The 11,846-nt window shown below is 37.7% G+C and overlaps 1 protein-coding gene across 1 annotated transcript; it reads left to right on the forward strand.

Moving 5' to 3' along the window:
- LOC109725222 (protein MONOCULM 1-like) lies at positions 631-2,197 on the forward strand. Its single transcript, XM_020254323.1, is given in 3 exon segments — positions 631-1,180; positions 1,233-1,712; positions 1,714-2,197. Coding segments are annotated over 3 exon segments (1,293 nt in total). The 5' UTR covers positions 631-656; the 3' UTR covers positions 2,003-2,197.

Here is an 11,846-nt window from a genome sequence, read left to right on the forward strand (position 1 = left end):
TTTTTTAAAAGAAAAACCAAGTGCACCAAAGTCCATGTGGAAAAAGACAAGAAAAGCATAATCCCTCCCCCACCCTCCTCCCCCTCCCCCCACCCCTCCTCCCACATTTCCTTCATAGAGAGAGAGAGAGAGAGAGAGAGAGAGAGAGAGAGAGAGACTTATTTCAACAGTGAATCTACATAGATAGTAAGTTGCCACTCCCTACTACTACTATTAGTTGTCTACATATATATCTCTCTCACATACAAACACTCTCTCTCTCTCTCTCTCTCTCTCTCTCTTCTTTTTTTCTCACTCTCTCTCTCTCTTCTGATATTTTTGGTTTATCATGTCCTGTCAAGGAAGCTGCTGCAGTGCCAGATGTTCTATTAAAGCAAAGGGATGCTCCTCCCTCCTCTCCTCCCTCCTCACTCTCATCCCCTCCCCCTCCCCCTCCCCCTCATGTTATTACTCTCATCATCATCATCATCACCATCATTATTATCATCATCATCATCTCCCCTCCTCCTCCTCCTCCTCCTCCTCCTCCTCTTACACAACTGCTACTACCACCCCCACCACCACCACCTCTCCTTCACCTCTCTCTTGAGATACCCATATACACATACATATATATTTATATGTTTATACTACTGAGCTCAAACTAGAGCACTACTATGCTGAGCTCACTCAACAACCCATCATCCTCCTCCATCAAATCCCACGACGACCATGATTCCGAAGAAGACCCCCACCCCCACCCCCAACACCAACACCATCACCACCAATTCCCGCCAAACCCTAATTTCCATGTCAGCACCGCCGCCACGCCATCGCCATCGCTATCGCCATCGCCGCGTGAGCTTCTCGTCGGCTGCGCCGACCTGTTCGGCCGCGGCGACTTCCCCGCCGCCCGCCGCCTCGCCGCCTCCCTCCTCTCCTCCTCCTCCCCCCTCGGCGACTCCTCCGACCGCCTCGCCCACCGCTTCGCCCGCGCCCTCCTCCTCCTCCTCCCCCCTCAACATCACCAACAACATCAACAACATCAACAACATCAACAAGAATTATCATTACTAGTAGACGACGATCCTCCCCAGCAGCCGCATCATCCCCACCCCTACCTCTCCTTCAACCAGATCACCCCCTTTCTCCGCTTCTCCCACCTGACGGCAAACCAAGCCATACTCGACGCCGCCTCATGGCCAGCAGCCCATCGAACCAATCGGATCGACGCGACACCTCCACGCCTGCAGTGGCCGCGCTCCTCCAGCCCGCCGACCTCCCCGACCCCCCGGCTTCCGCCGCATCACCGCGCGCAGGCCACCGACCCGCGTCCTGTCCCCGCCTCGACCAAGCCGGGGCCCACTTCGCCCCGCTCTTTCGCCGCGTTCCCTCAACCTCCCCTCCACTCCACCCCTCCTCCTCCCCTCCCTCCCCCTCCCACCTCGCCCCATCTCCGCCGCTCTCAATTCCCTCCCCCCTCCCCCCTTCCCCTCCGAAACCCTCGCCCTCAACTTCCCCTTCTTCCTCCACAAACTTCTCTGCAACGATGACCAGCTCGTCGTCGACTTCCTGCGCTCGATAAAGGCGATGAATCCGGCGGTGGTGACGGTCGCCGAGAGAGAGGGCTGCGGCGGCGGAGGAAACTTCGTGCAGCGGTTCGTCGAAGCGGTGGACTACTACGCGGCGATGTTCGAGTCGATGGAGGCGACGGTGCCGCCGGGGAGCCGGGCTGCTCCTCGGGCGCGAGATCGAGGCCGCCGTCGCCTCCGCCGCGGCGGCCGCGAATTCGAATTCAAATTCAAATGCAAATTGTTTGCGCCGGCGGTTCGATCGGTGGGAGGCGGCGATGACTGCAGCGGGCTTCGCGGGGCGGCCGCTGAGCGGGTTCGCGCTGTCGCAGGCGCGGCTGCTGCTGCGGCTGCATTACCCTTCGGAGGGCTACAGGCTGGAGATGATGAGGGGTGCCTTCTTCTTGGGGTGGCAGAGTAAGCCCCTCTTCTCTGTCTCCTCTTGGCACTGAAGCTACGCACTACTCAACATTTTGCAAACAACCCCTTCAAATATATATTCGAGCATATATATATATATATATATTTCTAACAATTTTAATCAGTTAGTACAATGAAGGAGTAGTAGTAGTACTGCTGCTGCTGCTGCTAATGGATCATAATTTAATTTCTTTATTATTGTTATTGGCTAGCTAGCTATTTAGATCGATAGGGGTTTTATATGTATAATATCTTTTATTGTTTCTTTTTATCTGGTGCGTTATGATTAATATATCTTCTTGTGGGTTCATTATTTCTTGTTTCTACCATGAGTGGGTTTTAGCTAGGGTTTAGAGGTGGGGAAAAAAAAAAGGAAGAAAAACCTACGGGGTAGCTAGGGCATCTGAAGTTATGTGTGAGGTGATAATATGTGTGGGATTTGCTAGCTAGAAACCCTAACCCTAGCTTGTTGTATTAGCCTATTGGAAAGAGAGAGAGATAGAGAAAGAGAGAGGGGGGGGTGAGGAGACATGTGCATGCATGGCTTGGCGAGTGTTGGAGGAGCTAGCCATGGTGGTAGCGGTGGTGGTGGTGCACGTTGCATGGGGGATTTTTCTCTTTTGGAAAATAGAGAAGAGATAAAAAAAAAAAAGAAAAAAAAGTAGGGGGTCTTATTTAATTAAAATTAATTAATTTCTCACCATTTATTCTTCTGTTCTTGCATATATCCCAAGGCATAAGCTTCTCTCTCTCTCTCTCTCTGTCTCTCTCTCTCTGTGTAATTTTTTTTGCATAAGTTTCTCTCTCTCTCTCTCTTTCCCTCTCTCTAGCTATATCTGTGTAATTTTTTTGGTTTATCTCTTTGTTCTTTTTATTATAATAATGTCTATAAACATCGATAGGTGGGGGAGTTGTTGCACCATTGATTTGTTTTCCTCTTCAAAAATCCTTTAAATTTCCACCTCTAGTTAGTTTATTAATTAATCTATCATGTACTGCTTCATGCAATTAATCTTGCATTATTGCCTGTATATTTTTGCTTAAATGTGGGATAAAAGATTTATTATTTATATTTCATGAAGGATCTCAAGCAATATCTTCTATTTCTTAGTCCTCATGGGTTGGGTGGCTTTTGCTTATTATTGTTCATATATATATATATATATATATATATATATATATTTATAATTTATATATTATATTTATATTATGGATTAATAGTTTATGCTAATGGATGACTCTCACCCAAATTAATTAATTTATTCAAGGGCGCTCATGCTTGCATGGTTGTTTAGTTGCATTCACTTGCTTGTTAGTGGTTTGATGCTGTGATTTATTAATATATATTGTTATTATTCCTAATTATCGTTGTAGGTCACCACTAACCATAATTATATGCTTGACAATATTATCTACAAGGGCTAGTTACATTTGTATACATGAGAGTCATCACATCACATTAGAGGTCCTTGTAACACTCAAAAGCGGCCACTTTGTGCTTGAAATATGCTCTTGTTCTTGTGCCCCCAAGAAGGGGGGTTTTGTTTCTTGTTTTCTGTGCTCATGCCCCACAGATATTGCCTGTAGTTGTCTTTGGAGTGAACCCATGCATATCATCCCCATTTCCACCTCCTAAATCCTGCCCTTGTCCCCTCAAACAAAATCATGGATTCTCAAAACCTAAACTTTTTTGGTAAGCCAACTTGGCCCCCCCACCCCCCCCCTTCTCAACAAATCATTCCTTTTGGAAGCCCCCTTCCTTGGGATCTTGCATGCCTGCTTGCTTCCCCAAGCACCCATGATTCCCTACCTTCTTGTCCAAACCTCTCTCATCTCTCTCTCTCTCTCTCTCTCTCTCTCTCTCTCTCTCTCTCTCTCTCTCTCTCTCTCTCATGAATATTTTAACTAGCTAAGATAATATATTTCTTAAGTGGTCTCTACTCTTCCTTTTTATGTTTGTTTGTTTTGGCAGAAGATCAGTAGGCATTTTCTATGCTCTAGTTACACATGCAAGAACACACTTTTTAAGATTGATGCTTTCCCTAAATTATTAATTGTTGCAAGGTTCCTCTTGCACTTTTTTTTTTTATTTTTGATGGTAGAATTAATGGTGTTTTAGGCCCCTCTTGGTACTTTGTGGCAAGAGGGGATCCACCTCATTCAGCTCTTTTATTTTTGGTTTTTTGAAGTATGGGCTCTTTGTTTTTGCATGTTGAATCTTCTATTCTAGTGCTTCAGTTCCCTTTACAAGAGAAGAAGCATGCACGTCTTCTATTCTCTCATGCTATTTGCACAAACCTATGATTGTGCCTCTTTAGTATGCATTTATGCCTCTTTGAGTTTCCTTCTAGGGTCATGATAATAGTTGAAAAGCATGAAAGTTATTATTGACATAGTCGCTGTAGTGAATCATTCACTGTTCACATAATAGACTCGACCATCTTGTCATGTTTGATGAAGTTAATAGCAGTTTTGCTCCATTAATATTTTAAGATTGTTTAGGTCTATATGTTTGTATAATGGTGGACCATAAAGTGTAGTTATTGGATAAATAATAATAGATATTGGTTATATATGTGTCAATAGAAGCACTTTGTTTTCAGGTGGAGATTCATTTTATCATTAGAATAAGAGGAATAAGAAGGTAAAGTTAATTGCACCTTTCTTCTTAATTATTACTTAATAGAGATATGAAGCATATATATATTTCCAGCATATCTTAGGTGATATATTTCCTGAATGTTCTATCTTATTTAATATAACATGTACACACATATATACATCCATGCATATAACAAGTTGAGATTTGTGAAAGAAGCAAGGGTTTTTTCGCTTTTGTTTTGTTTTTTTGTTTTTTGTTTTTAAAGTGTATTGCTCAATTACATAAACGTTGCTAAATTTTCCTATTACTAGCATTAAGAAAAACTCAACTTTTTAATGATTGAACAATAAGAGAGATAGTTAGACCCCTTCTTAATTTGTTTTTCCTTTTTTCTTATTCATGTGCCTCAAGTTTAAGCCTTCAGATAGAATCTAAGATATTGGTGTTAATATGTATTTTTGGGCTCGTTTCCTACTGGATCGATTTTTTAAATAATATGATAATTAGACAAATTCTAAACCTTTTCGTTCTGTGAGGTCATAGTTTCAATCCCCACCTTGAATTAAATCTTCATTTTCTACCTCACCTTCATCATGCATGTGATTAGGATTGTCAATGGATTAACTCTCCATTTTCTACCTCATCTATTAATTATACGTCCTTTTCATATTCATCATACATGTGAGTAGGATTATTAATATATATATATATATATATATATATATATATATATAAATTAGCTAGACATACTATTTAATAGTAAAATCGCTCTTTTTGTATCAAATTTTAACCCTTGGATGAAAATTGTAGTCGAGATGATATTAGTTCAATTAGGTTTGCGTGGTTCCCTAGGTTGATGTTGGTCCCCTGGGTTATAGTATTTAATCAATAGTTAGAAATAATGAAAAGGAGTAAGTTCAAAGTAAAAAACTGGTAGGCAACATGGAATTTTTGTACTAATAGGTAGCCAGTCAAGCTCTCTCTGCTCTCTATATATATTAACTTTTTAGGGGGCTACACATAGCCCTAACCGACATTCTAATTCAATGGCAAAACATTGGTAGCACAATGACTTGGTGCTATTAAATCCTATATTTAGCTAGATCTCTCTCTCTTCTCTCTCTCTCTCTCTATATATATATACTATAGAACTAGGACTGGAAACTATCAAATAGCACAAGCTATTGGTGCCTAATTAGGTTTTCGGCCGTTGATGAAAAAAATATCCACGGTTAGGCATGATTGGGCCTCCTAGGGTGAATGAGTATATTTGTTTATAGTATAATTAACGGATAAAAATAGTCAAGATGTTAATCTAATGGCGAAAAATTTTGATTAGCACCAAACGCTTGTGCTATTGATATTTCGCAGGCGGACTCTTCTTACTCTCCTCTCTCTCTCTGTGCTCTCTCTCTCCTTCTCTCTTCTCGTCTATATATTTATATATATATATATATATATATATATAGAAATTGAGCTCCTATATCTTTCAAAGTACATAGTTATCTGGTGCTTGTAGATTTTTAGCCATTGGATTTAAGAGATATGCGGTTAGGATGATTGCCCCCCTAGGGTTGGTTGGGTGTTGGTGAAATAGTATAAATCTAATGGTTGAAAATGATCGCGAGGAGTTAGAATCTAACGGTTAAAAAATTACAAACACCAAGGTGCTATGTACTTTTACATCACACATAGTGGCTACTATACTATTATATATGTATTAATATATAATATATATATTTAGGTTTGTTTTTACTTATTGTTGTTTTTGTTTTTTTTTTTTTTGGTAACAATTGTCATTGTAAACCACAATTAACGAAAAAATGATATATTATACTAATAGTATATATATATATATATATATATATATAATATATTTATATATTATATATAATGAACTCGGCCGCAATGCAATGTTAGAACACAACATACAATGACATGAATTTATATCTATCTCCCTGGCAGAGGGAGATGATTATGTGCAAACCCAACTCCAAGAAATACTGGAACTGTGTGACTCGGACCAATCGAATCAAGAGAGTATCTCTTGGGTTCTTCATCTCCATCTCCTTTTGATGTTATGACACAGAAAAAGGGCATGATTTGGCACAAGAAACCTACCTTTGCTTACCCCTTTCAGAGAAACTGCAATTGATGGCATTAAAGTTTTCCTACGTTTTCCCTCTCTTACAAGAAAATTATTGGATATTAATTCCTCCCTCTCCAATAGAAAATTAATACACAAAAATAATATTCTTACAGTTATTAATATGCTGTCATACTAATATGTCGCAAATAGATTGAATTTAGTTGCATTAATTGTACAGGTTGTTGCTGCATGGATGAGAAATATTGGCATCTTAATATGTTAAAGTAACTGCAACAAATTAAACATTTTCCTTGCTTTTCTATACAAGCTGTTGATGCAGAGATGAAAAATCTCTACTGTTGTATCAGGTTATGAGTGTAGGTGAAGTAATGAGGTAACTTGGTAGGTTGGCCAAAGTGTGCTATGTGGTACCAGATGCATTTATTGCAATGATAGGAGGGAATGGGATGCATCATAGATCAGGATCTGTCAAAGAGATCCTACATTGATTTTCTTAATGATTGAATGCTAGAAAAGTATTGAATTTTATGTGCTCATCTTCTCAGCTCGTGAACTGGGCATGCATCTGATTTTCGATCTCTTCCTTAAAAAAAAAAACAAAGAAGAAGCATATGCTGTGTACCAGAGAGATGAATTAACTCTGTGAGAATTAAAGAAGAGATAGAGAGGACTATTTTGGACATTAATATTGTACAAGGTAGACAATATTAATTCCTAGCCCGTAGACTCTCACCACATGCATCAACTTTGTCTCTTATATGGTAAATTGATTTGATAAGTAAATAGGGCTAAAGAAAGGGTCAAATAGCTAGCACAGTAACAGTGCTGTACTGGGAGTAGAGGTTTTACCTGCTACAACTGTTACATCCACTAGCTTGCTAGTAAACACAGGAGCAGGATGAATATAATCTGAGCTATATTTGAACCTGCAACTGTGCTGGCTTATGTATGTACAATATATATAGTTACGGATTAGACTAGAATATTGTTAATAACACCGAGTCATTAACGCTATTAGATTTTTAGTTCTTGGATAAAGAAATATGTAGTTAGAATGATAGTGGTTCCCTAGAATAATTGAATAGTATGGTCTTAGGAATGAAAATAATCAAAGAGATAGATCTAAAAGTGAAAAACTTGTTAGTATTAAATGTTTGATGCTATTGATAACGACATTGTAGCAGGATTGATTATGTTACTTATGTGTATGTATATTAATGTCCTTGGGAAACCCTAACCCTAATCTCTGGTATCATTTTGTTGCCCTTTGGAAACCCTAACCAGACTCTCTGGTATATTCGCTCCTGCACCTATGGTAGAGTTTCCCATATATTCATGTAAGTAGTAGTCCTTTTTACTTTATCACTGAATAAATAATTAAGATAAAGAAGCAACAAGAAGAATCACTTGCACGTTTGCATCTCAGAGTGTCTGACCCTAGAAGATCCTCCACTGATTCTCTAGCACATTTCTTTAATATTTATCCATCTATTCACCTCAGGAGAAGCTACTTGATGATTGTGACCCTCCTCTCTCTCTCTCTCTCTCTCTCTCTCTCTCTCTCTCTCTCTCTCTCTCTCTCTCTAAGTTTTTTTTTTTTTTTTTGAGGGGGGGGGGGGGAGGTGTGGTGTGTTACAGTGCACAACATGTGAGTAGGAGAATCCGAGTTTGAAACTAGGGGTCCATTGAATTGGTCGGGAAGGACAAACAGCTTCACAACCCATGCATCCCATCTTAGGGTACCATACATTCCAATGAAACCATGTGGGCTTGTATCACAATTCATGTAAAGAGATAGCTACCCTAATTAGCTATGCATGCATATATAGGCTAGCTCCTGCCATGAAAATCTGCCCAAGCTGGAGTTGCTGCAAACAATGTCACCATCCACTGCTGTGGACAGCAGTAGATGCAAGAAGAACCAAACCACTCCTAGCTAGTGGTTTTAATTCAATATATAGACAACATAAATAGTTTTTGAAGATATATATGAGTTGTTGGGAAATTGTATATGTAATAAGAGAGAACTAGTAACATGTTGAAGGTTATGAACTTCTCTAATTAAGTTTCGCATTTACGTAACTTGTTCTTGGATTGGCTCAAGTGAGTTGCTACATGCACCATTAGAGATAACTCTACCATGGTGAGCAATAAGTTAACAATGAAATGGAGCTCCATGATGTGAGTATGTAGAGTAAGACCCCTTAATTAATTCCTCTAATTCAATAAATGGCCTCTTATTACTTCTCCGTGCACATAATTAAGAATTAATCTTCTTCCAAAGACACCATACAGGTGCCGTATATATGTGTGTGGAATGAGCTGTTGATAAAAAAAAAAATTATGTACTCTTGAGTATGTATTAATCAATAATAAGATGTAGTTTAATTCTTAATGGAAATTAATAAGTTGGGACAGTGTGGTGGTGATCATATGGGACATATATATATGGTTTGGGAGTACAAGAGAAGCAGCTTTGATTCTTTGTAAAGGAGGGCAAAAATCCATAAATAAAGAATAGTGTTGCTCTGCAAAGTGAGCTGTGCATGGTTAGGGCTACATGTAGGAATGGCCCATAAAATATATGGGACTCAGATTAGGGTTTCTGACCACTTGAGCAATAATGAGCAGCATATATGTACATGTTGAAAGATGAGGTTGCTATACACGACTAGAGAATATGGAGGCTTTTATATTGAAAAGAGACTGGTGTTGAATTGCTGGGGAAAGAGGAGCTTCAGAGATTAGGGTTTTCAGTGAAAGGAGTGGGGTAAAGGTGAGAGGAAAGGTATGGTGCTTCTAGGTACAGTGCCACTTCTGAGAAGTAAGGTAAAAAAAAAAAAAAAACAAAGCACAGCACATGCATTTGAGACTTATGATCCATAGTAGTACACTCATTCCATCAGGAAACAATCCTGCTCAAATGATTTAAGAGAGAGAGAGAGAGAGAGAGAGAGAGAGAGAGAGAGAGATCACAATGTTTCTAATACAGACATGTTCAGTAAAAGTGACATGTATGTAGAATATTCTTCTTTCATGTTACTACTTAGTGAACATAGCTATATATTCTCCAGTATAGCAAGTGATAGTGGGTATTTTATACAAACCTACACTTACTATTTAGGACTACACATTGTAAAAGTTATGCAAAAGGCTTTTTAGGGCATATAGGAAAGGTTAGTGTGTGAAGAGGAAGTACTGCAGTTGAACACTGGAATTCACAAAGCTAGGCCAGCTGGAAATGAGTGAAGTAGAATTATTTTAATGTGATTTCTTTGTTGGCTTTATATATGTGGCAGTTTATTGTGACTTTATTTCTTGTAGGCAACTAATGGAACAGAAGAGAAAAGAGAAAAGAGAAAAGAGATTAATGCCCCAGTCTAATTTGTAACATGACAAGTTAGAACTAAAATTATAGGGTGCAAGCATCATTTAATTCTCTTTCTCTGTAATAACTTAGAAAAGTACTAGCTTCTAAAAGAGAGAGAGAGAGAGAGAGAGAGAGAGAGAGAGAGAGAGATTTGAATCTAAATATTTGTGATACTGAGTTTGAATCCTACTAATTAAGAACCAGTACATGTCTAATTTAATTTCCTCTCGTATATTCAGCTTCACGTTTTGAACCTATCAAAAAGTCTCAAGTCTAAACACAAAAAAAATATTGAATATAAATATTAAAAATATCATTATGAGAATAACGTACGAACTTTACTAGAGAGGTGTCACATCTTTAGATGCTATTTGAACTTCATAGTTTTGATTTTACTATCTCACTTTATAATATATAGGAAAAACTTCAAATATCCCCCTTGTGGTTTCACTTTTTCTCACTTTAGTACCATGTGGTTTAAAGTGTATCTAGTTAGTATTATGTGGTTTTACACTTTTTCACTTTAGTACCCTGTGGTTTAAAGTATATCAAGTTAGTACCCTATGGTTTCGCACTTTCTCATTTTATATAGTACCCTGTGGTTTCATACTTTCTCACTTTAGTACCCTATCTTGTGGTTTAAAAACCACAGGGTACTAACTTGATACAAAAATAAAATCATAGGATACTAATTTGATACAAAAATAAAACCACAGAGTACTAACTTGATACACTTTAAACCACACGGTACTAAAGTGAGAAAGTGCGAAACCACAGGGTACTAACTTGATACACTTTAAACCACATGGTACAAAAATGAAAAAGTACGAAACCATAGGGGTGATTTTTGAAGTTTTCCCTAATATATATGAACTAAATATATATTTATCACAATTAATTCAATTGTATTTAAATGTTTTTTGATGAGAAAATAGTGCAATGTATCAAAATATCTTCTTATGCCATAGACTATAAATATATTTTTAAGTTTAATGCAAAACCATTAACATCCGATCGGACAAAAATATTTTTGAGATTAAAAGAAATATAAGATTAGATATAGAGTAAATTCAACATTTTTAAAACTGAAAATGCTCGCTTTAAATTCCACNGTGCTCCTAATAGCACACAACACCTACTATATATATATATATATATATATATATATACTAGTTAAGGGACCCGCGCGATGCCGCGGGTAGTTATTTTAAAATTTAATTTAAAAATTTAGTTATAAAAATTAATTTCAGAATAATTATAAAATATTATGGACAAATTACGAAATAATTTTAAATAAATACAACTATCTTTCCTAATATAAAAATATAAGGAGCTCTATCAACCATAAGATACTTTGAAATAGTTCTTCCACTTTATTAAATATTTTCTTATTTTGTTCTCTTTTGTTTGATTTGATATTACTAATTTTGTAAGATTTTCTATGCTAATTATTTCAAACATGACCGCATGTCTAAGGGGTTGAGAAATAATATATGGTGCAATAAGTACATCAAATATTTTTAGTAGGCATGATAGTCCCCCATTAATTAGTGAATTAATTTTTAGTATAGATATTGTAGTCCCCCAGTAGTTAGTGAATGAGAAGAGAAACCATTGCTTGTGATTCTCGCAATTAAGTTTAGTCAAACATAAAATTAACTTAAGCTGCATCAATCTTTTTTTTTATTTTTTAATGTACAATCTATATAGACATATTATTCATCAATATTATAAAATTAACATTTTATAAAATTATAAAATTAACATTATACATATAGATATATTATTCCTCAA

This window comes from Ananas comosus, linkage group 19, assembly GCF_001540865.1.
Source record: "Ananas comosus cultivar F153 linkage group 19, ASM154086v1, whole genome shotgun sequence".
Lineage (NCBI taxonomy): Eukaryota > Viridiplantae > Streptophyta > Magnoliopsida > Poales > Bromeliaceae > Ananas > Ananas comosus.